The sequence below is a fragment of the Buteo buteo genome, chromosome 21 (genome assembly GCF_964188355.1).
Source record: "Buteo buteo chromosome 21, bButBut1.hap1.1, whole genome shotgun sequence".
Taxonomy (NCBI): Eukaryota; Metazoa; Chordata; class Aves; order Accipitriformes; family Accipitridae; genus Buteo; species Buteo buteo.
Window position 1 is genome coordinate 17,674,818 of NC_134191.1, and position 26,549 is coordinate 17,701,366.

Genomic DNA, 26,549 nt, shown 5'->3' on the forward strand with positions numbered 1-26,549 from the left:
CGGGCACCGGGCCACCACGGGAAGGGGCACCGAAGGGCGGGAGGGGGGAGCGGACAGCCCTACCAGCCCCCCGTCCCGCTCGGACCTGGCAGCATCGCCCCACGGGGCACAGGGGGTGGGGGAGGCAATCCTGGCCCCCGCCCCAGGCTGCGAGAGAAAGGGACAGGACTGCAAGGACCGACACCCACCCCAGTGACAGCCCTTCCTCTTAACAACAAGGCAGAAGGCACCCTCCAATTAGCCTTTTAATTACCTCCTGTAATCAAAGTCTTAGAAAATCACCACCATAGATACATTCCCGGGGTGGCAGGCACTCCCAGCTGGCGCAGCCCCATGCCCACCCGGGCAGTGGCCCCCAGGGCTGCACAGGCAGCCCTGGGATTCGCCTGCTGTGCCACCCCCCTGTAATTAATTTCCCACAAGAGGACTATTTCATATAAAGCATTTGGCTGGAAAAGGGCTCGGAGCAGGCAGCTGGCAGGGATGGGCAGAGCCTGCCACCCCACGCTGCTCTGCCACCGCCCCTGGGTGCCAGGCCGGCTGCGGAGACGGGGGCTGTGCCCAGCGTGGCAGGGGGGACCTGGGGGAGCACTCCTGCCGCAGGCACAGACACCAGCGCCAGCTGCCCCGCAGCCCCACACGGCTCTGCCCTCCCGCCCAGCCCTTCGGGCTGTGCCAGGCCACCCTGATGCCCCTGTGGGACCGCGGAGGGAAGACATGAGCCCTGCCTCTGAAAGGGGCTGCAGAAGCCCCGTATGACCCCCTCCCACCGTGCCACGCAGAGCCCCAGCCACAGAGCAAGCACACAGCAGCACACCGCCACCTCCCCCCTGCTCTCCTTTTATCCTTTTTTTTTGGTTAAAAAAATAAAAGAGGGGGCAGCCCCTGGTGGGGCAGCTCCAGGCATTAAATACTCTGCTGTACATGAATAAAAGCCCAAGGGCTGGGGGCACCTGCCCCTCACAGTGCTGGGTCTGCAGTCCAGGTGGGCTGGGGGCTCTGCCCCCCTCTGCCCGTCACAGCACATCCGCCCGCTTGTCCCGCACCCGGCTCCGGGCTTTCGTGCGGGCTTTGAAGGCAGCCGAGTTGTAGAGGTGCTGGGAGGGGAGGGAAGGAGAGATGGGTTAGGGGCTGCCCCTCTGCCCACCTCTCCACTAGCGCCCACCACATGCAGGCACTCGGCTAGAGCCGGCGGCGGCACGGGAGAGGACTGTGGGCACAAGTCTGGGTGGCGGCACCCACCTTCTCGAAGCGGGAGACCTTGCTGGCTTTCAGAGCAGCCGCATCCAGCACCAAGGGAGGCCCGAGGCCGAAGATCTCCCGTAGCAGCTCATTGTTCTGCGGAAGCAGCGGCCTGTCAGCAGCTGCCAGCACTGGTCCGGCACCCCCCAGTGTGGCCACCCGGCCCCTACCTGGAGGTGGTGGCGGATGCCGGAGCCCAGCACCTCTTTAAAGGCTTGGTAGGTCCGCTGGCGTGCCCAGCTGTCCAGGTACATGCACTCCAGGCCAAATCGGATGGTCTCCTCCTGGTACTCCCCACTCTGAGCGGAGAGAGGGGCATCAGCAATAACCTGGGCACCAGCCCTGTGCGTCCCCTGGCTCTCAGCGGAGGAGAATCACCAGGCAGCTGGGCAGCAGCTGCACGGCCACAGCTTCGGCAGCGAAGGGCACCACCAGCCTCCAGTACCTCAATGAAGTGCAGGATGTCCCGGAAGATGGAGCGCTGCTTCCGTCGGTCTGTCTTGGCTCGGTACTTGCTGCTCTCTGTAGCCAAAACCTTGAGCTGGGCTCGCAGGAACTCTGTATCTTGGTGGCACAAGTCCTCCTGCCAAAAAAACAGGGGGGGTTAGAGGGGATGCGGCTCCAGGCACTGCCCACCGCTGCCATAGCCAGGACAGCGCTGGGGGGACCATCGGGGTCAGCCCCTCTGCCTGGGCACCTACTGGTGACGCCAGTCTGGTGCATCCCAACACCGTCAGTGCCAGCTCAGCTGGGGCACGGGCAGGGTGCCGGTGCCAGCAGCTCCCTGCTGCTCTGCTGCCCGCCCACCAGCTGCCTTCTGCTGCTGCAGCGCCCCACCATACCTCCACGTCCTGGGCCAGCTCGAAGACCAGCGCGATGGCTTCCCCAGCCAGGATGCGCAGCGTGACACTGCTGCTGGACAGCAGCGGGGGCAGCTTCAGCCAGTGACTGGGACAGGAAGGCAGGAGGGCAGTCGGGGGGCCAAGCATCATCCCAGAGGCTCCCCCCTCTGCAGCCGGTTGCCCCACACCAGGCCCTGCACCCCCCACACCCCACTCACTTGTCCAAGACACTCTTGATGTGGGAGGGGGGGCAGATGGTGAGGAGCAGGGACCACGACTGGAGCGCACTGCAGTGCAGAGGGCCATGGTGGGCGGGTGCCGAGCCCCCCTCACCTGCGCTGGGGGAGCTGAAGACGCCCTCCAAGCAGGACAGGCATGAGACCAGGTCCTGGAGAGGGGAAACCCACTGTCAGACCACAGCTGCCAGGAAGATGCCACAGTGAAGCTGTGCACTGGGGACTGAAGGGCACCCACCCTGCCCAGGGGCACCAGGACCTCCCCAGGGCAGGAGAGACTCCTCCACTCAGGACACCCCATCTCTGCAAGGTGGGATTCCCCCTCTCAGCTCAGCTCCACACTGCCCAGGTTAGGGGCCTGGGCTGTCACTGATTTCCCTGTGCCCCTTCCCCAGCTCAGCTCCAAGCTGCCCTGGCACCATGGGCTGAGGGTGGGTAGCACGGCAGCCCCCGGGATGCCCTCTGGCAGGGGTACGGACGACACCCGGGCACAGTTACCTCGAGGTCAGCAGCGGCAATGTAGCAACACATGCCCAGGGCCGTGGCACACTGGCGAGAGACGTGAGGAAAAGGCAGTCAGAGGAGGCAGTGCCAGGCCAGATCCAGCACCCAGCCAAGGGGAAGCAGGGTTGGAGTGCCCCTGCTTTATCCCACTGCTCCCCACAGCACCCAATCCTGCCGCCCTCCCCTGACTGCAGGGGCCCCCAAAGGTACTGCCTGGGCTCTCCCCACCACCAAGGTGCCCCCCACACCCAGGAGAAAGGGGGCCAGGCCTTACACTCTGCCGGGCGCTGGGGCTGGCTGTGCTGTCTGTCAGGACGCTGACAAGCAGGGGCTTCAGGCTGCGAAACACCTCTTCCGCCTCCGGGCCAGAGCCCATCTGGAGGCAGAGGAGGGTGAGGACGGTGCCCGCCAGCGCCTGTTCCTCCCCTTTACCTGCAGGCAGCACGAGAGACCTCCCTCAGACACCGGTCACCGGCCCCGCCACTCCAGCCCCGGCACCCGCCTGCGCCCAGACCTTTCTTGAGACACTTCTCCAGGGAGTCGGTGAGCGTGAGGCGGCGCTCCAGCAGGAACTCGGAGAGGGTTTTGGAGGAGAAGGCCAGGCGCAGGCTCTGCAGTGCCGCCTGCCGCGTCTTGGCGCTGCAAGAGATCGCGGGAGGTCACGGGGTGGGACGGCCCGGGACGGGGCACGTCCCTAGCCCTGGCTGGCAGCGCCGGCAGGGACCGGGCAGCGTGCCCGGCGTGCCCACGGCGGGGTGACAGCCGCTCCTCACCTCTTGTCCAGGAGGTTGTCCATGTGCTCCTTCAGCCTGTCCTCCACCTCCTCCTCCTGGCCTTGCTCGCTCGCCGCCTCGCTCCCTGCCGGGGCGGCACCCATGTCACAGAGGTGCCCGGGCGCGAAGGCGGGGGGCCCCACGGCTGGGAGACACGGCAGCAGCACCGCCACCCACGGCGGGAACACGAAGGGGGCAGCGGGGCAGCCCCCCGGGGCTCACCTGCGCCCTCCTCGGCGGGGCTGGCTCCCTCGCTGGCGCTGCTGCAGTGGCTCAGCACCTCGCTGCCGGCCTCCTCCTCGCTGACGGGCGAGCTCGCCCGGCCGCTGCCGGGGCCACCTGCGGGGGAGGGGGGGGAGGTCGGGGACAGGCCCCTGTCAGCCCGGCCCCGGCCGCACGGGGGAGAGGCGGCGCGGGGGCGGCGGAGGCCTGAGGCCTGTGCGGGCCGTGGGGCCTATGCGGACCCCGCGCCCCGCTGCCGGGAGGGCAGGGCAGGGCAGGGCAGGGCAGGGCAGGGCGGCCCGGCCCGGCCCGGCCCGGCCCGGCCCGGCCCGGCGGCCCCCGCCGCAGAGCCGCCCTCCCGGCCCCGCCGCCCCCAGCCGCCCTCCCCGGTCCGCCGCCTTCCCGCCCTGCACCGCGCCCAGAGCCCCCCCACTCACGGCGCGCGGCTCGGCGGGAGCGCGGCATGGCCGGCGCGCGCGGACCCCGCGCCCCTCCCCGGGCGGGAGGCCCCGCCTCCTGTCCCGCCTCCGGCTCCGCCCCCAACCCGCGCCCCGAGGCCCCCTGGGAGCGCCCGTCGCCAACCCGCGCATGCGCCCCGCGCGGGGCCGCGGACTGCAACTCCCGGCACGCGCCGCGCGGGGCAGCGGGCGCGCGCTGCCGGCATCTGCCTGCGGCCCGGCCCTGGGCCCCCTGCCCGTGTCCGCAGACCAGCCCCTGCCCCTCTGCCCGCACCGCAGACCCTGCCCGTGTCCGCAGACCCTGCCCGTGTCCGCAGACCAGCCCCTGCCCCTCTGCCCGCACCGCAGACCCTGCCCGTGTCCGCAGACCCTGCCCGTGTCCGCAGATCCTGCCCGTGTCCGCAGACCAGCCCCTGCCCCTCTGCCCGCACCGCAGACCCTGCCCGTGTCCGCAGACCAGCCCCTGCCCCTCTGCCCGCACCGCAGACCCTGCCCGTGTCCGCAGACCCTGCCCGTGTCCGCAGACCCTGCCCGTGTCCGCAGACCAGCCCCTGCCCCTCTGCCCGCACCGCAGACCCTGCCCGTGTCCGCAGACCAGCCCCTGCCCCTCTGCCCGCACCGCAGACCCTGCCCGTGTCCGCAGACCCTGCCCGTGTCCGCAGACCCTGCCCGTGTCCGCAGACCAGCCCCTGCCCCTCTGCCCGCACCGCAGACCCTGCCCGTGTCCGCAGACCAGCCCCTGCCCCTCTGCCCGCACCGCAGACCCTGCCCGTGTCCGCAGACCCTGCCCGTGTCCGCAGACCCTGCCCGTGTCCGCAGACCAGCCCCTGCCCCTCTGCCCGCACCGCAGACCCTGCCCGTGTCCGCAGACCAGCCCCTGCCCCTCTGCCCGCACCGCAGACCCTGCCCGTGTCCGCAGACCCTGCCCGTGTCCGCAGACCCTGCCCGTGTCCGCAGACCAGCCCCTGCCCCTCTGCCCGCACCGCAGACCCTGCCCGTGTCCGCAGACCAGCCCCTGCCCCTCTGCCCGCACCGCAGACCCTGCCCGTGTCCGCAGACCCTGCCCGTGTCCGCAGACCCTGCCCGTGTCCGCAGACCAGCCCCTGCCCCTCTGCCCGCACCGCAGACCCTGCCCGTGTCCGCAGACCAGCCCCTGCCCCTCTGCCCGCACCGCAGACCCTGCCCGTGTCCGCAGACCCTGCCCGTGTCCGCAGACCCTGCCCGTGTCCGCAGACCAGCCCCTGCCCCTCTGCCCGCACCGCAGACCCTGCCCGTGTCCGCAGACCAGCCCCTGCCCCTCTGCCCGCACCGCAGACCCTGCCCGTGTCCGCAGACCCTGCCCGTGTCCGCAGACCCTGCCCGTGTCCGCAGACCAGCCCCTGCCCCTCTGCCCGCACCGCAGACCCTGCCCGTGTCCGCAGACCAGCCCCTGCCCCTCTGCCCGCACCGCAGACCCTGCCCGTGTCCGCAGACCCTGCCCGTGTCCGCAGACCCTGCCCGTGTCCGCAGACCAGCCCCTGCCCCTCTGCCCGCACCGCAGACCCTGCCCGTGTCCGCAGACCAGCCCCTGCCCCTCTGCCCGCACCGCAGACCCTGCCCGTGTCCGCAGACCCTGCCCGTGTCCGCAGACCAGTCCCTGCCCGTATCCCTGCCCGTATCCCTGCCCCTGCCCCCGTATCCCTGCCCCTGTATCCCTGCCCCTCTCCAGTCACTATTTCTGCCCCTGGCCTGTTACTATCCCTTCCCAGACCCCTGCCCATACCCCTTCTTCTGCCCCTGTCCCTGCCTGCATCTCGCTAGGAAAATCTCATTCCCTAGCTATCGTACCAATTAGTCTTTATAGTTTGAAACGGTGTGAAATTTCTCAAAGAGATACATGTCTATAGTTTACGTTGTATACCACGTAGTTAAGTTCAGTAGGCATGGCTACAGGACCCCAGATAGATACGAGGAGAAGGAGGAGGACAGCCCCACCACAAAGGACGAAGGCTACCCCTGGACTGCCGCGATAAGACCAGCAGCCCAGCCCCTCCAACACCTCCCTGAGACCCTCCCGTTAGCTGGCCTCACAGATAAGTACCCTTAGCGAGACTGGCTCCAGGGACACTCGGAGGAGGGAAGAAGAGTGCCGCCGCCATAGAATTGCAGCAGCTTTGCAAAGCAGGACCGGGGGGAGTGAGGATTGGTCGGGCCATGCTGTACCCCATCACTTGAAGGGCATGAGAGCCATGTGTGAAACCACATTTGGGGTGCCGCGATTTGGCTGAGACACCCCATTGGTGCAAATAAAGAATGACTTGTCACTCTCGCCTTGCTCCTCGGGCCGCAAGGGCCAGGTGTGAAATGCTTGTGACACCCGTCCCTGCCCCTGCCTGTGCCCCTGTGCCTGCTGCTGGTCCTGTCCCTTCCCTCTCCCTGCCCACATCCCTGTGTCCCTGTCCCTGCCCATATCCCTGCCCCTGCCTGCATACCTGCCCATATCCCTGCTTCTGTCCTTTCCCCAGCTCCTGCCCCACTCCTGCTCCTGCCTGTATCTCTGATTCTGTCCTTGTCCCTGCCCCTGCCTGTATCCCTGCCCCATGCCTGCCCAAATACCTGCTCCTGTCCCCATTTCTGCCCCTGTCCCTGTCTCTACCTCTGCCCCTGCCCTTATCCCTGCCTGTATCCCTGCTGATACCCCTGCCCCTGCCTGTATTGCTGTCCTGGTCCCCGTCCCGTTGTCACCCAACACTAAGGGGACACTCATCCCCGCTCCTCCCCATAGCCCTGCCCTGGCCATGTCGCTGCTCCTGCCTGTATCTCTGTTTCTGTCCTTGTCCCTGCCCCAGCCTGTATCCCTGCTCCTGTCCCTGCTCCATCTCTACCCCTGTCCCTGTCCTGCTGCTTTCCCTGTGCCAGCCCCTGTCCCTGCCCATCTCTCCCCTGCCCTGTCCCTGTCCCTGCCCGTACCCTTAACCTTGTCCCTGCGCCCAACCACACCCCACGTCCATCCCCATCCTTGCGCCTGTCCCTGCCCCTGCTGCTGCCCCGTCCCTGCCCCGTCCCTGTCCCCCTCCTGCCCATGCCCTGACGTCCCTCCCCTTTCTGCTCCCGCCCCTACCCCCTGTCCCCTTCCTCTTCTCGTTCTTGCCTGCCCCTGCTCCTGCCCACCACCCCTGCCTGCCTGCCTGCGGCCCCTGCCCGTCCTCCTGTCCCTGCCTGCCCTTCCCCTGCGTCTCCAGGCCCGAGTTTCAGGTTTTTGGCTCTTCCCAGTTTCCCGGAATGAACCAGCGCAGGCGAGCAGGGCTGCCCGTGGGCACCCACCCCGCGGCACCCACGGCCCCGCGTGGGGGATGGGAGGGACCCGGGGGGGCGGGGCAGAGCCGCCGCGGGGGCCCCATCTCACTTTCGTTTCCAGCCGGCGGAGGGGGAATCGAAAACCGAAAACCGAAACCGGGGAAGAAACAGAAACTCCCGTTTCCCGGCTCCGGCACTTAAGGCAGCACGGGCAGCAGCGTCCTGCCCGCACCTCCTGCCGCCTCCCGCTGCCGGGGGGGGGAACAGGACCCCCAGTGATGCTGGCACCAGCCATGTCCCATGGCCTGGGGTGACACCAGGAACCTTAGTGATGCTGGCACCAGCCATGTCCCATGGCCTGGGGTGACACCAGGGCCTCTGGTGGCACTGGCACTAGCCATGTCCCATGGCCTGGGGTGACACCAGGAACCTCGGTGATGCTGGCACCGGCCATGTCCCATTGCCTGGGGTGACACCAGGAACCTCGGTGATGCTGGCACCAGCCATGTCCCATTGCCTGGGGTGACACCAGGAACCTCAGTGTTGCTGGCGCCAGCCATGTCCCATTGCCTGGGGTGACACCAGGAACCTCGGTGATGTTGGCACCAGCCATGTCCCATTGCCTGGGGTGACACCAGGGCCTCCGGTGGCACTGGCCACATCCCATACCCTGCAGTGATACCAGGGCCCCTGGTAACACTGGCAGCGGCTGCGCCCCATTCCCTGGGGTGGCACCTTGCCACCAGCTGGTGCCCTGTCCCAGCGCTGGCCGTGCCCCTGCCCGCACGCTTGAGACCCCGGCGTGGGCACAGGCAGGCGCTGGTGCAGGCAGGGCACCCCCAGCCCCCGGGCAGGGCCCGGCACGGGGTCCCCGCGGTGGCACTCTGCCTGCGGCCAGCTGGGCACCCAGGGGACACCCTGTGCCACCGCCGACACCCGGGGCGACGAGGTCCTGTAGCACCCCAGACCCAGCCTGCAGGCAGCTGCCTGCGCTGCCGCCACCGCGGTCACTGCTGCCGCTCGGCTGGATGCCGGGGTGACGGCCGTGCCTCGCAGCCCCTCAAGCCCCCTCCCGGCCCCAGCGGCGGTGGCACCGGGGACACCCGCGGGACCCCGTGGGCAGGAGCGTCCCGGGGAGCCGGGGCCGGGAAGAGGCGAAGCCCCGGGGCCGGGGCCACCTTAACTTCCCAGCCGTGACGCCATCGGGGAGGTGGCCCGGGAGGGTTTAAAAAGCTGCTGCAGGCAGGAGCGGGCAGAGGGGAGGCAGCGAGTCAGGAGGGGACGGAGGGAGCGACGACGCCTGGCAGGATGGATGCGGGGCAGGCGACATCCACGAACGGGCTGAGGATGGTGGCCGCCAACAAGCTGGATGCCTGGATCGCGGAGGTCCTGCAGCCCAGCACGGCTTTCTGCAAGCAGGTGAAGCAGACGGTGAAGCAGATCTGCGACTTCCTGAAGGAGGACTGCTTCGACACCGAAATCCGTGTCCTCAAGACCGTTAAGGTGAGCGCCGCCCGGCTCAGGGGCCGGCCGGCACCCCTGCTGCCACCCTTCCCTCTGTCCCGCTGCTCCAGCTCCTGCCCTGCCTCAGTTTCCCCTGGCAGCTCCAGGAACGGTGACAGGCAATCCCCGTGCTGAGGGGCAGCGGCGCTGAGTGGGCAGGGTATCTCTCCGCAGGGCGGCTCGGCGGGCAAGGGCACAGCCCTGCGAAACAACTCCGATGCCGATGTGGTGCTCTTCCTCAGCTGCTTCTCCAGCTACCAGGAGCAGAAGAAGGAGAGAAGGCATATCCTGGAGTTGATCGAGAGGAGGCTGCATGCCTGCAGGCGGAGCCTGACTTTCACGGTGAACATCAGCGAGCCCCGATACAAGGGTCCTGGCAATACGCCACGCTCCCTCAGCCTCACTCTCCGCTCCAAGGAGACCTTGGAGTCCATCGAGGTAGACATCCTGCCCGCCTACGACGCCTTGGGTAAGGGCTGTGAGCTGGCGCAGGGCTGGGCTGTGGTGTTAGCGCCAGGACGGCTCTCACCCTCCTTCTCACCCCACAGGCCAGGTGAACTGGGATGCCCCACCAGACGCAGGGGTGTACGTGAGGCTCCTGAATGCCAGCAGTGACCCTGGGGAGTTCTCCCCCTGCTTCACCGAGCTGCAGAAGAAGTTTGTGAAGCGTTACCCCGCCAAGCTGAAGAACCTCCTGCGCCTGGTCAAGCACTGGTACAAGGAGGTGAGGGGCTGCCTGGCTTCCCCAGCGCCCACTGGGCACCCACCCCAGCCAGCTCTCACCCCCGTCCCCATCTTCTCCCTAGCTGCTGAAGCCACAGTACCCAACTGCAGACCTGCCCCCCAAGTATGCCCTGGAGCTGCTGACCATCTACGCCTGGGAGGAGGGCACGGGCTCCCACGACTCCTTCGTCACGGCTGAGGGCTTCCGTACGGTGCTGGAGCTGCTGCGCCAGCACCGGGAGATCTGCATCTACTGGGAGGAGTACTACTCCCTCCAGCACAGCCAGATCGGCGCCCACGTCAAGAAGCTGCTGCGCAGTCCCCGGTGAGGACCGTGCCCGGTGAGGCCCGTGCCACCCGTCCCGCGGCGCTGCCCGGGGCTGACGGCAGCGCCTGCCTTCTGCGTTTACAGCCCTGTCATCCTGGACCCTGCTGACCCCACGGGGATCCTGGGCCAAGGCAAGAATTGGGATCTGGTGGCACAGGAAGCTGCCCGCTACCTTTCACTGCCCTGCGTCAATACCGCCCGGCCCTGGGATGTGCAGGTAAGGCTGCCCGCACCTGCGGGTATCACCCCCCCCCCCGCCCCTGCCAGCTTTGCCCACCCACTCTTCTGTCCCCACAGCCAGCCCGGCCCGTGACTGTTGAGGTGAGGCAGCTGGCGGGCACCAGCCTGAGCAAGACCGTCAGCCCGGGCACCACCGTCTGGCAGCTGAAGGAGGAGATTGAGAATGCGTGGGGCATCCCCCGGTATAGGCAGCGCCTGGCACAGCAGGAGCCGGGCAGGAGCACTCTCATCCTGCAGGATGATGAGACCCTGGCCACCCACGGCATCTTCTACAGCCCCAGGTTAATGCTGCTGCAGACTGAGCCCCAGGAAATGGAGGTCTTTGTGAAGGACGACAAAAACCGGACCACCACCTACACAGTGAAGCCCACCGACACCGTCCGGCAGCTGAAGGAGCAGATCCACAGCCGGCAGGGCCCTTCTGCCGAACAGCAGCGCCTGACGTACGGCTCCAGGGAGCTGGAGGACTGGAACACGCTGGCACACTATTCCATCCAGCCCAGGAGCACCATCTTCATGCTCCTGCGGCTCCGGGGGGGCTCAGGCCCCCAGCACCCCTAGTTCCCTGCCTGCTCACCCTCCTGAACTTTGCCCCTGGCCCATGCCCCTGCACTCCCCCTGTTCCGCTGGAAATAAATGCCTTGGTAGATCCTTGTGCTGCTCGCTGGGTTAGGGATGGGGCCAAGTGGCACGGGGGTGGTCAAGGGGGCACCCCATTGGGATGAGGGGGGGACCTCAATGCCACCGGCTGCTGGGATGGCACAGGGACACACGGGTGCAGAGCAGCGGTGCTGTGCCTGGTGGGATCCAGGGTGCCAGCTGGACCTCGGGAAAAAAACAGCTCCATCCTCTGCCTGCAGCTGTCTCTCTGCCTGCTTCTGCCTGCAGCAGCTTTTAAGCCCTCCCGGGCCCCCAGCCCGATCACCACCAGGCAGCGAAGGCGGCCCCGGCCCCCCGGGGGGCTTCCGTCCAGGGTGTCCCCTGGGTGCCCAGCTGGCCGCAGGCAGAGTGCCACCGCGGGGACCCCGTGCCGGGCCCTGCCCGGGGGCTGGGGGTGCCCTGCCTGCACCAGCGCCTGCCTGTGCCCACGCCAGGGTCTCAAGCGTGCGGGCGGGGGCACGGCCAGCGCTGGGACAGGGCACCAGCTGGTGGCAAGGTGCCACCCCAGGCAACGGGGCGCGGCCGCTGCCGGTGTCACCGGGGGCGCTGGTGGCACCGCAAGCAGCAGGAGGCAGCGGCCCCCGACGTCACCTCCCGTCAGTGCCTGAATTGCTGGGCTGTTGGCACCCAGGAGTTTCGGGTTTCGTTTTCCAGAAACGAAAGCGCGGGGAGGCGGAGCCCTGGGGGGGGGGGACCCCCATCGACCCTGGCACCATCGACCCTGGCAGTGTCCCTGCGGCGCTTGCCCCCACCCCCCAGGTGCTGCCGAGCACCCCGACCCTCTTGGCTGAGGGTGCTAGCGGGGGTCCCTGCTGTAGGACACTGGGTGCCCCCCCCCCCCCGACACAGCAGGAGCCGGGCAGGAGCACCCTCATCCTGCAGGACGGCGAGACCCCGGCCACCCACGGCATCTTCTACAGCTGCTGCTGCAGACCGAGCCCCAGGCGATGGAGGTCTTCTGGAGGAGGGGGGGATGAGCCCCCCCCCAGAAGGGGCTCTGGGGCAGACACGGGACCCTGGGCTGAATCCTCTGCTTTATTGTGCTCAATTAGTACAAGCCCCCCCCCCCCCTCCCGCGCCGCTGCGCTGCACCCGGGGCTCTGGGCATCACCTCCGTGCCCCCCCCATCTCCTCCCCCCGGGCACCCCCCTCCTCCCGCCGGGGGCCCCGCGTCCCGCCAGCGCCAGTCCTGCCCCTCCAGGGTCCCGCTCCCGCCCGTAGCCCCCCGGGACCCGAGGGTGTCCCTGCTGCCCCGTCCCCCCGCGGCGCCATACCCGGGGAGGGGCACAGCCCGGCCCTGCCGCCCCCCCCCCCCCAGCCCCCCCCGCCCCGGTACGCCGGGGCAGGTTTACATTCATCCGTAACAGTCGTTAATAAATATGTCGGTGACTCTGCGGTGCCGGCAACCGGCTGGGTCCCCCCCACCGCCGCTGGAGCCGGCGGCAAGGGCGGCCGGCAGCCCCTCACCGGGGGGTGGGGGTCGGTCAGCCCGGCTGCCCTCCTGGCCCCGGAGCCGCAGCCCCCCCTGCCCGCGGCCCCGCTCCTAGGCAGAGCCCGGCGCCCGGGGCCGGCCCCGCGGTCACCAGGGGGACGCGCTGCGGGGGCCCCGCTCGGCCCGCGGTCCCTCGTGGGTGCGCCGGCGGCGGGCTTTGCGGGGCTCCGCGCCCTGCCCGCGGCCGGGGGCTCCGGCGGGGACGCGGGGGGGCGGCGGGGGTCTGCCCCGGCTCCAGAGCCGCTGGCAGCCCCTGTCCGCGGCCCCCAGCGGCGGGCGCTCCACCAGCTGGAGGAAGTCCCGGTACCAGACCTTGCGGCCGGGGGGCCCGGCGGCGAGCTGGGGGTCTCCGGCCGGCGCCTTGCCCGCCGCCTGCCGGGCCCCGATCACCTCCAGGGAGAGCCGCAGCAGGGGCTGGGTGAAGCCGTGCTCGGTGGCGTGGCAGAGGTAGAGGCCGGCGTCGGCGCGCTGGACGCTGCGCAGCAGGACGCCCCGCTCCGTCCGCACCACCCGCTCGTCCGTCGGCACCTGCGGCGCCCACGGGGGACGGGCGGTCGGCTCGGCGGGACGTGGCACGGCATCATCCCGCCGGTGGCACCCGCCTGGGGAGGGCCTACCTCTCGCTGGGGGTCATCCGGGGTGCGCTGGTACGTCCAGAGGACGCGGGCTTGCAGGGATTTGGGGACGCACTCCAGGAAGGCGGTGCTGCCCTCCACCCCGTAGAGCTGCTTCTGGGGCACGCTGCCCCGCCGGGGGTCTGGGGGGACACGGCCCGGCCGTCAGCGCCCTGCCCTGGCGGGGCTGATGCCCCCCGGGCCGGGTCCCGGCTCACCTTCGGAGCAGAGCACGTTGGGGTCACCGTTGCGGACGTCCTGCCGACGGAAACGCCTGCGGGAAGGCGGTGGGGCAGCAGGGGCCGCGGCAGCACGACCTGCGCCCCTCACCGTGGCCTCAGAGCAGGCCGGTCACCCCAGCGCCGCGCCCCGGCACGTCACCTACCTCTTGGTGTTGGGCACGTAGCGGGTGCAGGCAGTGCCATCCCAGGCACAGTACGGGTCCCGGGCCAGGCAGCATTCGGCACAGGCTTTGCCGTAGGCACCGCAGCGGTGCAGGGGCAGCTGGGCCAGTGCCGTGGCCGAGCCGGCATAGAGCTGTTGCTGGGGGCGGGGTGGAGAGCGGAGCTGAGCACCACGGTGCTGCGGCACGGGGCCAGGCAGAGCCACGGCTGGACACAGGGACCCACCCGGGGTCCCCCCTTACCCGCTTGGAGGAGAGCTGCAGGCTGGTGATGGGGGAGGCATCCTGCAGGCAGAGTGCAGGCAGGAGTTAGGGCAGGCGGGGGAACCCAGGCATCCAGGCTGCCGGCTCCCACGTCCTGGCAGGTGGAGTGCCCCGGCACAACCCGGACCACCGGCAGTACAAGGGGGTGCCAGGGAGGTCTGCCTGGGGGGGTGTGGAGCCCCCCCCTCACCTGGAAGACCTGTAGCTCCTCCAGGAGCAGCGGCTCCATGCGGTGCCAGCTCTCCTTGGGCACCGAGACCACCTTCAGCACCGTGCCCACGTCTGCAGGCAAGGAGGGGTGAGGCTGGGGGTCCCAGCCCCGGCATCCCCCAGTTCTCCCTCCCTGCCCCAGCCCCGAGATCACCACATGCCTGTGCCGATGAAAAGGACATCGTAGTGGCCATCAGCGGCTGTGACGCGGTCCACGGCGATGCGGGTGAAGGTGTAGGGCACGGCGGCTTGCAGGAAGAGGGGGCGCTGGCCGTGGGGCAGCACCGGGTTGTACATCAGCGGGTGGTGCCGGGCAAACTGGATCACCTCGTCTGGGAAGTCCTTGGTGGAGCCGAAGGTGCCGAAGGTTTTGCTGGGGCACTGCGGGGAGGTGGTGCTGGCTGAACAGGGTCTCGCTCCCGACCCCCATCCTGGGTACTGGCATCCCCCGGCAGCACCAGCCGGGACGCCCCTGTGCCACGTACCATGCCCGGGCGGGGGTATGGCACGCGCCCCTGGTACGACACCCACTGGTAGTTGGGACCCTCCTTGTGCGCAAAGGGGCCCAGGAAAGCCCGGCGGATGTCGGCCATGGTGTAGACGCAGACGGCCGAACCCTGGAAAACAGAGCTGGTGGGAGAGAGAGGGGGCCATGTGAGGGGCGAGGGGGGCACCGCTGGGCACGGGGTGGGGCGGTGGGGAGGGTCTCAACCTGGAGGTGGAGAAGACAGCGTAGACCAGGGGGTTGCGCTTGTCCCTTGTCTGCAGCAGGAAGACGTCCCCTGAAAGCCAGGAGGGCGTCAACACTGCCCCGACGTGCCAAGGCCGCCCATGGGCACCCTGGGGGGCCGCCCCCACCCCCCCCCCCCCACTCACGGAGCTCATCGAAGTGGGTGTCCGCCCCGTCGGGTCCCGGCACAGCGCAGATGAGCCGAGCCTTCAGGAAGGTCGTCCACTTGTTCACCAGGCTGCGCTGCCCACCCACGTCGTTCTGCCGGGAGAGGGAGGGTACCGACGTCAGCAGCGGCGGGTGGCACCCACGGGCACCCCCGGCCACCCAGCCCACCCGCCTGCAGATGCTCTCACCCGGCAGATCTGGCCGATGCGGGCAAAGCTGGTCTTGCCCAGCCCCTGCTGCCGCTCCACCGCCGTCTCACGGAAGAAGAAGTAGATCTTGTCATCGTCGGGGTCCTCGCTCTCCGGCACCCAAAAAACGGCCACGAACTTGGGCTCTGGGGGCAGAGGGGTGCCGCCTCCAGTGCCTCTGCTAGCTCTGCTCCCCGGGGACCCTGGGGCACCCGCCGGGGTCCCAGGAGGGCGCAGCCCCCCCCCTGCCCAGCTGCAGGGCAGAGGCAGAGCGAGGGTGGGACCCCACCAGGCACTGGGGGTCTGCGGGGGGCACAGGCACCCCTCAAATCACCCTCCGCAGGCAGCGGAGGACAGGGTGCGGCTGAGCCTGGAGGACTCGTTGCCCCGATGCCTCCAGGGAGCAGCGATGCCGCGCCGGGGTGCCGGCGGCCCCGCTGCCCTCCCGCCGCCCGGCACTGACCGTTGAGCCAGCGGGAGTCATGCTGCTCGGTGCGGATGGAGGGACGCCGGCCCAGGCTGCGGAAGATGGTAAAGTCACGGCCCATCAGATCGGTGGCCACCCCGGAGTAGAGCTCCTCGCCTGGCAGGCACCGAGGGAAGCGTTACGGGGGACCCCCCGGCAACCCCCTGCCGCACTGTCCCCAGCGCCAGGCTCGGATCCCTCTTACCCACGAGGACGGAGGCGGCTGCGTGCCGGGGGTCATAGGGGCTCTTCCCCTTGCCGTCCTCGGTGCGCCGGGGGTCCAGCTTGAAGATGGGCTCCTGGAGGGTGGTAAGGACGGGAGGTGGGGGGGCGGCAGCAGCTGGGGGCCGCAGCAGTGCTTTGGCAGGGGGGAGCTCAACCTCCGCGTGCTGGCCAGCCTCCACGAAGGCGCAGACAGGGTGGAAGGCTCCGGTGCCGCAGGCGTACAGGTGGGTCCGGTTGTAGGGGTGTAGGATCTTCACGAAGTTCATGCACTCGGCCTGGGGGCGGAGGGCAGGGGGAGGCGGTGCTGGGGCGGCCCCCCCGACACCCCCCCCCCGGCACCTCTTGGCACCCCCCCCCCCCCCGGCACTCACGGTGATGTCCTTGCCAGCCCAGTTGCACTCCTCCCTCCACTCCACGGGTGCCGGCCAGTAGATCTGCGGGGGGAGAGGGGGACGCTCAGAGCTCACAGCCCCGGGGTGTGCCAGGGGCCGCCCGGCAGCTGTGGCCCCCCCATTACCTTCCTGTCCCGCTGGCTGATGTCATCCAGGGCCAGGGAGAGGAGGTGGTTCTGGGCGCCGGCGAAGAGGCGGCCGCGCTCCTCGTCCAGCAGCAGGGCCTCGTAGCAGCACGAGCGCTCCAGCGCGAAGAGGCGCAGCCCGTGGCGAGCCCGCAGCTCTGCCGGGACCCGCCGGCACCGCTCAGCCTGGCCTCGCCACGGCACCCGCTGCTGCCCGGCACGCTCCCCTGACCCGGACACACGCCCCGGGGGGGATCTGGGTCTGGCCATGGCCCCCCGCTCCGCCGTGCCACCCCCTCCCCCAAACCTGTCCCACTGGCTTGACCGGGTTCACCGACCCCGTGCTGGCCCAGCACCCATCCCCACACCAGCCTGACACCCACCCCTGCGCTGGCCCGGCACCCATCCCATACGCCCCCCAGCACCCATCCCTGTGTCAGCCTGGCGCCCATCCCTACACCCCCCCAGCACCCATTCCCAAACCACCCAGCACCCAACCCTGAGCCAGCCCAGCACCCCTCCCCGTGCCCCCCAGCACCCATCCCTGTACTGCCCACCCTGGCGGCAGGCAGCGGGGGAGAAGGGGCCATTCCCTGCCCCGCGGAGCTAATCCCACCGCAGCGGGAACAAACAGCCCTTTGTCAGGCTGCAGGGAGAATGCTTGCCGGGACCCGCCGCTGGACAAAGCCCCCCGTGCCGTGCCGGAGCCCACGGGGTGGCCAGCCGGGACACAGCACCGGCTCCCTGGCTGGCGTGCCATCCTTGCCAAGCACGGCACAGCCGTGGCAGTGAGCGCCACCACGGTGCCCCACGGGGGGATGGATGCCTGAGCTGGCACATGCCGTGCCCCGAGAGTGAAGGCCCAAGGGCAGGCGGGTGGCCCTGGTGGGGCTGGCATCAGGCAAGCAACCCGGCAGCCTGTGCCAATGCCTGGCAGCCCGTGAAGAGGGTGCACTGGTGCCGACGAGGCAACAGTGCCGGGATTTCGCACCCCTCCTGCCATGCTGTCCCCCGCCCCCAGGATGCTCCCATCCCCTGGGATGATGCTGGGTGCTGACATGGAACCGGTGCGCCCACGCCTGACCCCACGTCACCCACCCCACCCCCCACCAGTGTCCCATGCTCACCGGGGAAGGCCAGCTTGAGGCGGGGGGTGGCAGCGGGCGGGGGGCGGCCGGCAGCGGGGCCGCAGAGCAGGAGCAGGAGCAGGAGCAGCGTGCGGCTCATGGCCGGGGCCTGGCTGGTGGCCCCGCGGCTGGGGCAGAGAAGCGAGACCTCAGCTCGGGTTACAGCCCCCTCCCCGCAGCCCCCAGACCACGATCCCTCCCTGGCGCTGCCGATGGGATGCGGAGAGCCCCGAGCATCGGCATAGGGCAACCCCGGCACGGCACGAGAAGGCCACCCCGCTGGGCTTGACCTGGTGACTGGGGGGGGGACAGGCCAGCCACATCCCTCCCTGGTTTTTAAGCCTCCATTAATCCAACCCCGAACCTAAGGGGCTCTGGGAGCAGCCCCCCCGCTCCTGTCCATGGGGAAACTGAGGCAGCCCAGCCGAGCAGCAGCCAGCCCTCCCCACGCCTGCCCGAGCCCTGCTGGCAGGAGGGTGCTGGGCTCTGCCCGTCGCTGCCTGCAAGCACAGAGCTGTCCTGAGGGGACGGGGACAAGGACAGGGCAAGCACCGGCGTGGTGCCAGCCGGACAAGGCACCCTGGGCAGGCAGCGGGCTCCTGAGCAGCGGGCAAGCAGGCCATCGTGGGAGTCACGGGGTCCTGTGCCTCAGTTTCCCCCACTGCTACACCCCCCACCGTTTAGGCCTCTGGTCCTCCTCGTACCACCCTGAGAATGGGAGCTGGGTTTGGGGGGCCTCTGGCCCCGCAGGTGCCCACAGCCCCCGGAGGGGCCCACGCCGGCATGCCCACCGCCCTCACGGGCACCCACCACAGGGTGGGGAAGAGCTCCTCCGGCACCGGCACGCTCTCCCCTGGCGAGCGGGAGGCGATGGTTATCGCGAGCACCGCGCCAACACGCAGCTCCCCACCTCGCCCGCCGGCCACGCCACGGCAGCCTCGGGCAGCTGCAGGCTGCCGGGACGTGCCAGCCGGCACCTCCCCGCGCCACGTGCGAAGCACAAGCCCGGCCACGCCAGCCATCGGCCCCTGGCGCAGCCGATGGGTTTCACCCGCGCCACAGCCAACGGGGCCTCGCCGGGACACTGGCGATGACTGAAGCCCCACCGTGGCACCGGGGCTCGGTGCAACCGCCCCACGTTCTGACGCCCTGCTCGGGCAGGGCGTGAGCTGGGCCGCGGCGGGTGCCGGGCCAGAGGGACACGCGTGCGTGGCAGCGCCCGGCGCAGATCCGGGCACGTCTGCCCGCTGCCCGGCACGGCCGGCCGGGGCCTGCCCTGGGCTCCTGCGGGCAGGGGGCAGCCCCCACCCGGGCTGGCGGGGGGGGAGCGAGCCCTGGGCAGGCAGCGGGCAGGGAGCAGCAGGCAGCCGCCGGCGGGCAGGGGTCCCGGCCGGGCACGGTGCCGCAGGGCTGGGCTGCCCGGCGGCCTGGCGCGAGGGCGGCAGGCGCTAATGGCATTTCCAGAGGCGCCGGGACGAGGCGGGGGACCCGTGGGGCTCCGCCAGCCCCTCCGGCTGCCGGCCAGCGAGGGCCCTGGCGGGGGCACCGGGGGTCCTCCCGCCTGCCCGGCACCTGCCAGCGCCCGCCGAGGGGCCAGGGCAGCACCCCCCGCCCCGGGCACGGACCCCGCACGGCCGCTGCCCCGGCCCGGTGCTGGCGCGGAGGGCAGGCCGGGCGGGCGGGTGGGTCGAGCGGCGGCGGCAGCGCCGGAGACCCCCGGTGCCAAGCACTGGCAGATCCGGCCCCCGAGACCCCCGGTGCCAACTCCACGCAGCCCCCCGGTGCCAGCGCCGGCACGGACCCAGCCCCCAGCCCCCCTCCGGGGCCAGCCCCGGTACAGACCCAGGGTCCTGAGACCCCCGGTGCCAGCCCGGGCAGACCCAGCCCTCGGCCTCCCGGTGCCAGCCCGGGCAGACCCCCGACGGCAGCGCAGAGACCCCGGACCGGGACACCCCCCTCGTACCGACCGCGGGACCCCCCCCCGACCCCGGCAGCCCCCGCACCCTGCTCGGCCCCCGGGCACCCACCTGGGTCCCAGCTCGGCTCGTCCCGGCCCGGCCCCGCCCTCCGCGTCCGCCGGGAGGGAGCGGGGCGGGGCGGGGCGGGGCGGGGCGGGGCGGGGCGGGGGGGGGGCGCCGGGGGCGCGGCCCGGCCCGGGGGGCACGCGCACACGCACACGCACGTGCGGACACGCGTGCCCACGCACGCTCGCGTGCAAACGGGCGCGCGCGTGCAAGCAGGCGCGTGCACAAGCACCCGGGCACCCTCGCGCCACTCCCGTGCAAGCACGCGCTCACGGGCACTCACACGCGTGTGCAGGCGGACGCGCGGAAAAACACACACGTGCCGAAACACGCGGGCACACTCGGGCACGCACGTGCAAACACACCCGCTCACACTCGCACACAAGCACGAGCGTGCAAAATCACCCAGGCACGCTCACACCTGCACGCACACTCAGTCACGCACGCTCACACTCACGCACACACACGGAGCCACGCCGCCACCCCACATGGCCCACGGTGACACCTGCAGTGACACCCACTGCCCCCAGGGCAGAGCTGAGCATGCCACGCTCAGCACACGAGCGGCTCAGTACACGAGCGGCTCAGCACACGAGTGGCAGGGTCACCTCGTCCCCGGGGCAGGCAGTTGCCGGCCGGGTGCTGCCAGCCCGGGCGTGGGGTGCCGAGGGCTGTGCCGGGGGGTGCTGGGCCAATGCCGGGGGGCACCGGGGGCCATGCCGGGGGCGGCGGGGGGCCGGTGCTGCGCCCTGCTCAGCTGCAGCCCAGATGTCTGGCCCGGGCCCAGCCCGGAGCAAACAAAATTCCTCCGCTGCCTCCCATTTTCCAGCCGCCGCTGCCAAGAATAGCAAGTGCCGAGCGGTGCCGGCAGCGGGGCCACGCGCGCCTTGGCGGGCAGGGCTCGGGGCCGGGGGGGGGGGGACACGGGCTGCCCTAGGGAACACCCCCCTGCCTTGTCCCCCCCCCGCGCCCCGAGCTGTCCCTTCCTGCAGGTGCGGGAGTCCGGGAAGGCAGGCCCAACACCAGTGGGGAGGCGGAGGGTGCAGGCAGGTGCAGGGTGACCGGGGAGGCGGGGGGGGGGGGGGGCGTGCGAGCAGGCAGCGGGTGCCAGCAGGCAGCGGGTGCAGGTGGGCTGGCAGTGAGTGCAGGCGGGCCGGCAGCAGGTGCAGGCAGGCCGGCAGCGGGTGCAGGCAGGTCAGGTGCAGGTGCAGGTAGGCAGCTGGTGCAGGCAGGCAGTGGGTTCAGCAGGCAGTAGCAGCTATGCAGGCAGGCGCAGGCAGGCCGGCAGCAGGCAGGAGGAGCCGTGCCAGGCAGGGTGCCCGGGCAATGCCCTTCCGTCTCACTGCCGGTAACCCTCCTGCTGCCGGCCTGGGTGCGCCGGTGTGCTGGTAGGCTGGCCACAGGCTCTGCCCCAGCACCGCCGCTTGTTCCCCTCCCAGTTGTGCTGTGGTGCCAAGCACCAGCCCAGAGTCACGGGCGGCAAGGGGGACGGGGACGGCGAGGGGACGGGATCGGGTGGCAGGGAAGCCCCTGGCACCGGTATGGCAGGGGTTACTCTGCCATAAGACTTTGCCCAGGTGCCACAGCAGGACTTTGAGCTGGGTGGCCCCCACGGGGTTGGGCACGGCGTCCCCGATCCCACCGTCCCAGCCTGCCGTGATGGACGGTTGGACTGGGGATGCCGTGCCCAATTCTGCACAATGGGCACCTTCCTTTGCTGTGCCAGCACTGTGCCTCAGTCTCCCTCCACCCCGCTGGGACCTTTCCACCTGACACCGCTCCCGGCACACATGGTGAGGTGGCTGGGTGGCGTCACTGTCACCCCAGCCCCAGAACCCTGCAGGGACCTCGCCGGCAGCAGCTCCGCCTGGAGAAACCATCAGGCGTCAGAAGGGCCGGGCTTCAATCCCGGAAAAAAACGGTGTGAGAGGGATGCGCCACGTCGCCCGCTGGCCACCCATTCCCGCCCTGCCGGGTGTTCCTGGCAAGCGCCGAAGCCACTGGGCGCTGGCACGGTGACATTTCCCAGCTGGAACGGGCATCACCACCAGCAGCCTGCCCTCATCCCCACGCTCGCTGCCAGCGCCACGGAGGGTGGCATGGCCGGGTGCCGGCGGCCTGGCTCCCTGCCAGCGCGGGGGTGTCACTGCCGGCGGCGCAAGCAGGTGCCGGCACCTTCCCTCTTTGATCCCTTCCCTGCCGCCGGCGGATCCGCGCCTGGGCATCGCCGCCTCGGCCAAATCTCCCCTGGCGGTTCCGGCTCCGGCGAGCATCGGTAGCTCTGCTGGCAGCGCCCAAGCCCCCAGCGGTGTTTGTGGTAGGAAATGGCTCCTCTCCACCTCCGCAGGGCTCCCGGGGGTGACGCGGCAGCAGGCAGCGGCCAACAGCTCCCGCACCTCCGTGCCATTAGATGGGTGACCAGGTCCAGCGGCTGCTGGACAGCCCGCACAGAGGGATGGGTATCCACTAGCCATCAGGATGGGGACAAATCCTGCACCCCAAGCAGGAGCGGTATCTTGCTGGGAGAGCCCTGGCAACGCTGCAGGGACCTGTGGGGTGACCCAGAGCGAGGCAGCTGCAGGGTGGCCCCCCCCCTGTCTCCCTAGGGGCAGGGGAGCATCCCTCCACGCTGGTGGAGCCGAAAACCCAGGGGAACAAGGTGAACTGCATCGTACCAACCGGTGCCGTAGGTGTCCCCATGCCACCTGGGCTTGGCACAGCCCTGCTCCCCAGCCAAGAGTCGTGCAGTGGGGTGGCCTTTGCCAGCACTCCCGGTGACACTGCTGCCTTGCTGGGGGAGAGGAGGGAGCAGCGGCATCCTCACCCCAGCCTGCACCCATGGCCCAGGCATGGGGATGCTCTCCTCGAGCTGGTACCCCCTGAGTCTCACCACCCCAAAAATCCCTCAGTGGTTTGTGACAACTCAAAAGAGGTGGCTTTAGGACTCCTTTGGGAATCCTTCCGGCACAGGGCCCCTCACTGGCTGCCTGCGTGACTCCTTCATCCCTGGCCAGCCTGGCTCCCCGTCCCAAGCTCCACTCCCCACTGCAGCCTGTGGCTTTCTGGGGGAGCGAGGTGAGCCCTGCTGTGCCACGAACACCGCGGGGATCTCTCCCATTGCCACTTTGATGGGTGTACCAGTGTTTCTTCGCTGGCACACCTGGCTCGGCTGTGCATCAGGGCAGGGAAGGGGCTGTGTGTCACCGTGGCACATGGTGTTGGGCCACGGGTTGGTATCAGGCCTCGGGTGGCCACCATGTCCCTGGTGCAAGGGGAGGGTGTGCGAGGCAGGGGATGGAGCCCATGGGGTCCCAAGCGTGCTGGTGCAAGGGTGTGGCTGGTGGCGAGTAAACACGCCTGAGCCAGCTGCGTCCTCATAGCGTGGCATGGTGGCGATGTCCCGGGGGGACACCAGCTCCGGGCTCACACCCCATCTATGGATACGCCCCCCCAACCCTACATCCACTCCCCCATCATAGCATGCTGGTGCGAGACCCCCACAGCAGGGACCCGCGTGGCCCCAGCGCATTCCTGCCAGGATTAGGTACCGGCTCCCGGCAGCGCCATGCCAGTGTAGCCCAGCTAATCCCTTTTTAATTGTCCCCACCCTGCACTGGGCTGAGCCAGGCTGCCCAGGGGACGTGGGGTACTGGTGCACCCTGGTGCCTGAGCACATCTGGGGTGCCATCACCGTGTGTCACTGCTGTGGGACCAAGCTGTGGGGTGCATGGTGAACCTTTGGGGTGGTGATGAAGAAGGAGGCATCATCCATCCTCCCAGTGCAGCACAATGGCTTTTTGGGAAAGGGAGGGATCCTGGGCTTCTAGGATGCCATCCTGCTGCCCCGAGGTGACTGTCCACCCTCGGCTTCGTGGATGCCGGCAGCCAGGCTCCAGGGCAGGCAGAGGGACTGCATCCCACGCACTGAAAACCACTGAGCTTCAAGCTCCTCAGAACCATCCCCAGCTTTGGGGCAGGAGCCTCAGCAGAGCCACAGCACAAGACACGGCACACAGGCTCTCTGCCACCGGCCCAGCCCTCCCCCTGTCCCAGCAGGAGGGCAGGAGAGATGCTGGCTGAGCCCCCCTGCCTGCTGCCCTGCCCCAGCCCCTCCAGCCCTGCCCTGTGCCACACCGACCGGCGGCATCCAGCTCCTCCAGGCTTTAAAAATAGGCTGGTGGCCCTGCCACAGGGTCGGTAATTTTAGCTGGGGCGTGTCTCGCTGGGAAGCATGTGGGACCCTTCATCTGCATCCGCACCCGGGGCTGATGTCAGCCCCTCCGCTGCCCACTTGCTCATCCCTGCCCCAGGCCAGCACCCAGCAGCGTGACGCAGCCACGGCCAACTTGAGCACAGGCGATGCCTGGCGGGACGGCAAGGGCAGGGCAGCGGGGACAGGGTTGCCCAGGTGCCCCCCGGACCTGCTCGCTCCCCATCCAGGGCACCTTGCCCCCAAAGCCGGTGGCATCAGGGAACACAGCGTCCCACTGCCACAGCACCCAGCAGCACCCAGCCAGGCGGTGGCAGAGGGGTCCCGTCACCCTGCCCTGCCCACCCTCCTCCTCTCACCCTGGCCCCCCAACACAACAGCCACTTCAGATCGCCTCCCACGGTGCTCCCGCAGAGCCGCGGCGGCTGGGAAGGCTGGGGGGGCTGCCACCGAGCATAATGCGGCTATTGACGGGCGAGCCGGCAGCCCCGGCGCAGCACAATAGGGCCTTGTCTGCTGGCCCAGCTCCCGCTCCTGCCCAGCCCCGTGCCCAGCATCGGGCTCCTCTCTTCCCCAAATGGCTCGGAGCTCGCCCAGGTGCCAGGCAGGGCAAGCCCTGCCCGGGGCCGAGCAGGTGAGCATGGTGCAGGACCCATGGGTGGGAGGTCACCGGGTGAACCCCCCTTTCCCATAAACCAGCGCCCCGGGAAAGGGGCATCTCTTGGGAAACCCCTCAGTGTGGCGGTGCTCATCCCGGCCACCCTGGCTGGGACAGGGCTTGGGGGTCCGCGCTCAGCCGTGGGGTGACGGGGACAAGGAGGTGGCGGTGTGTGCCCAGCGATGCCTCCACTTCCCTCTTGGGACCGTGTCTGAGCTCACCGGCACCCAGCACCCACCGAGGGGAGACAGGGACCTGGCATCCCCCCTGGGAAGCTCCACCGCCCCGGCCACCCGACCCCACGGCCCCCCTCAGTGGGGCAGCCCGGTGCCCCGCAGCCGCCATCTCACCTGCTATGGTGCGTGGGCTCTGCCGGAGCTCGCCTGCCTGCTCGCCTGGAGGGTGAGCCGGGGCTGCGGCTGCCGCCTGCTCTTTAAACCCCAAATCCCCGGTGCCGGGCGCCAGTCCCGCCAGCGGCGGGGGCGGAGGGAGGAGACGCAAAGGCCCGGTCCCTGCTCCCGGGGCCGGCACCAACAAAAGGCAACTGTGTCCCGTGTCCTCCCTCTGCACCCAGCGACCTGGTCGGCCGCCTGGGGACAGACCCTCAGGACCCTGGGCTCCCCGGGGTGCCGCCACCTCCTCCGCCTGCGCTGGGAAGGCAGGAGAGGTGCGGGTGAGCCCTGGGTCCCCAATCGCAGCCACGGAGCATCCCGACGTCCCCAAGAACCCATCCCTGCCCGCTCGGTCCTGTCCCTGTGTGGAGGGGTGCCAGGATGAAGGCACTCGTCACCGTCCCCCCGCCTCATCTGCTCCTGCAAAGCCCGGCCCAGCAGGGCTGGAGGAGGAGGAAGGGGACGTGGCTGCCGCCGCAGTGCCCATGCCTGGGGGACTCACCCCACGGGACCCCCACAGCCCTGCCCCGCTGGGGCTGTGGGGCCAGGTGGCCGCCTGCAAAGCATCCCTGTGGTCCGAAGGCCAGGAGCAGCCCGTGCCGCCTCATTAACGCAGGGTAAATGTGTAACAAGCTCTTGGCCGGGCCAGGGCGGTTCGAGCCACTCGGCTCTTCTCACCCACCCGCCACGCTGGGAGCTGGGGATGTGTTGGCTCTAACCCGGTGGCAGCCGCACAGCCGGGGCAGGAGGGCGAAGAAAGGTCTGTCTTGTGGCTGGGCACGCTGGGGTGACTTCAGCGCTCGCTGGAAGGAGCGGAGCAGGCAGCGGGCCGGGCTGGGATGGGAACAAGCCCGTCCCTGGAGGAGGGAGGCTGACCCGCCACCCACGCCTGCCCCAGCCTCAACCCAGCTGCGGGCTGGCAGGGCGTGAGGGTGAGGGAGCCGGGCTCTGCTCTGCGGTGTCCGCCGGCACGGGAGGCAACGGGCACCAATTTAATAAAGAAAACCAAACGGGCAATTCCATCTGAAGGCAAGAAAATGTTTTTTTTTCCTGCTGCAACGGTGGCCAGCCACTGGCACATCTGCCCCAGAGGCTGTGGAGATAGGCAAACCCGGCTGGCCTGGGCAGCCTGTGCCAGCTGAGCTGCTCCTGCTGCGGGGTGGGAGCCGGTGGGCTCTGCCAGCACCGGCTGCGGCGGGGGGCCGCGCCAGGCCCCAGCCTCCCTCCCCAGGGCCTGCGCCCCGTGCAGGAGGAGAGGGGCCGGGGGGACCCAGAGCCGGGGAGATCGGTGCCACCGCAGAGCCGGGCTCTCGCCCGTGCGGCTGCAGGCCACGGTGCCCCGGAGCTGACACCATGGGGTGCGGATGCACGGCTCACCGTGCCGTGCCCGCACGGCGCCGCGCGAAGCCACCGGGCGCCGTGCCGTGTTGAGCTCCGCGGGTGGTGGCCGGGGGCCTCGGGCTGCGGGTGACCCCCACCGGGGAGGTGCCGGGCGGGCCGGCCGGCCACCCACCCCTCCCTGCGGGAGAGGCCGAGAGGTGGGCCAGGGCTGCCCCACGGCAGAGCGCTGGGGTGCGAGGGGGGGAGAGAGGGCTTTGGGGGAGACGGGCGCCGGGGGGCACACGAGCGTGCCGGGCCGGTGGGTGCCGGGGGAGCCCCGGCGGGGCCAGGCCGGGCGCGGGCCGAGGCCCGGCCGTGCCGCCGGTTGCCGTCAGAGGGCGGTCGGGGCCCGCGCGGCCGGGCCGGGGCGGGCGGGGCCCGCGGCTGACGTGAGGCAGCCCGGGCCTGACGTAGGGGCGGCTTGGGCGTGACGTGAGGCAGCCCGGCCGTGGCGTGAAGCGGCCTGGGCCCAGC

At 70.1% G+C, this 26,549-nt stretch overlaps 3 protein-coding genes across 5 annotated transcripts; 1 reads left to right on the forward strand and 2 right to left on the reverse strand.

The window, feature by feature from the left end:
* Positions 1–24: 24 nt before the first annotated feature.
* On the reverse strand, positions 25–4,357 carry IFRD2 (interferon related developmental regulator 2). Of its 2 annotated transcripts, XM_075052878.1 has the most exons (12): positions 4,257–4,357; positions 3,820–3,936; positions 3,598–3,682; positions 3,339–3,463; positions 3,099–3,256; positions 2,819–2,869; positions 2,303–2,472; positions 2,085–2,190; positions 1,688–1,825; positions 1,413–1,541; positions 1,243–1,338; positions 25–1,097 (listed from the first exon to the last, which is right to left on the reverse strand). In XM_075052878.1, the coding sequence occupies exons 1-12, from the start codon at positions 4,282–4,284 to the stop codon at positions 1,017–1,019; spliced, it is 1,284 nt and encodes a 427-aa protein (XP_074908979.1). In that variant the 5' UTR covers positions 4,285–4,357; the 3' UTR covers positions 25–1,016. The 2 variants fall into 2 exon arrangements, with proteins under 2 accessions (XP_074908979.1, XP_074908980.1); XM_075052879.1 differs by lacking the exon at positions 2,085–2,190.
* A 4,456-nt stretch (positions 4,358–8,813) lies between these two features.
* Positions 8,814–11,015, forward strand: LOC142042518 (2'-5'-oligoadenylate synthase 1-like). Its single transcript, XM_075052520.1, has 6 exons — positions 8,814–9,056; positions 9,231–9,525; positions 9,605–9,780; positions 9,863–10,104; positions 10,192–10,324; positions 10,405–11,015. Exons 1-6 carry the CDS (start codon positions 8,862–8,864, stop codon positions 10,906–10,908), a joined length of 1,545 nt encoding a protein of 514 aa, XP_074908621.1. The 5' UTR covers positions 8,814–8,861; the 3' UTR covers positions 10,909–11,015.
* A 1,186-nt stretch (positions 11,016–12,201) lies between these two features.
* SEMA3B (semaphorin 3B) lies at positions 12,202–24,717 on the reverse strand. 2 transcript variants are annotated; one of them, XM_075052805.1, is made up of 18 exons: positions 24,654–24,717; positions 17,412–17,539; positions 16,285–16,442; positions 16,139–16,201; positions 15,923–16,042; positions 15,748–15,841; positions 15,540–15,659; positions 15,077–15,222; positions 14,867–14,981; positions 14,703–14,772; positions 14,476–14,620; positions 14,152–14,371; positions 13,971–14,062; positions 13,760–13,801; positions 13,499–13,656; positions 13,332–13,387; positions 13,117–13,256; positions 12,202–13,027 (listed from the first exon to the last, which is right to left on the reverse strand). In XM_075052805.1, exons 2-18 carry the CDS (start codon positions 17,509–17,511, stop codon positions 12,587–12,589), a joined length of 2,280 nt encoding a protein of 759 aa, XP_074908906.1. In that variant the 5' UTR covers positions 17,512–17,539; positions 24,654–24,717; the 3' UTR covers positions 12,202–12,586. The 2 variants fall into 2 exon arrangements, with proteins under 2 accessions (XP_074908906.1, XP_074908905.1); XM_075052804.1 differs by lacking the exon at positions 24,654–24,717 and adding an exon at positions 19,439–19,505.
* Between the last annotated feature and the right edge of the window lie 1,832 nt (positions 24,718–26,549).

What these genes read in the sequence shown, in the direction of transcription:
- SEMA3B (XM_075052805.1), bottom strand. Translation starts at nt 17,511, where the DNA reads ATGAGCCGCACGCTGCTCCTGCTCCTGCTCCTGCTCTGCGGCCCCGCT. An exon ending in TACGTGCCCAACACCAAGAG is followed by an intron (nt 13,388 to 13,498) that starts GTAGGTGACGTG and finishes GCCTTCCCGCAG; the next exon opens with GCGTTTCCGTCGGCAGGACG. An exon ending in CAACGTGCTCTGCTCCGAAG is followed by an intron (nt 13,257 to 13,331) that starts GTGAGCCGGGAC and finishes GTGTCCCCCCAG; the next exon opens with ACCCCCGGCGGGGCAGCGTG.
- LOC142042518 (XM_075052520.1), top strand. Translation starts at nt 8,862, where the DNA reads ATGGATGCGGGGCAGGCGACATCCACGAACGGGCTGAGGATGGTGGCC. An exon ending in AAGCTGCTGCGCAGTCCCCG is followed by an intron (nt 10,105 to 10,191) that starts GTGAGGACCGTG and finishes CTGCGTTTACAG; the next exon opens with CCCTGTCATCCTGGACCCTG. An exon ending in CCCGGCCCTGGGATGTGCAG is followed by an intron (nt 10,325 to 10,404) that starts GTAAGGCTGCCC and finishes CTGTCCCCACAG; the next exon opens with CCAGCCCGGCCCGTGACTGT.
- IFRD2 (XM_075052878.1), bottom strand. Translation starts at nt 4,284, where the DNA reads ATGCCGCGCTCCCGCCGAGCCGCGCGCC. An exon ending in CCCCGCCGAGGAGGGCGCAG is followed by an intron (nt 3,683 to 3,819) that starts GTGAGCCCCGGG and finishes CCGCCCCGGCAG; the next exon opens with GGAGCGAGGCGGCGAGCGAG. An exon ending in TTGCCGCTGCTGACCTCGAG is followed by an intron (nt 2,473 to 2,818) that starts GTAACTGTGCCC and finishes TCCCCTCTCCAG; the next exon opens with GACCTGGTCTCATGCCTGTC.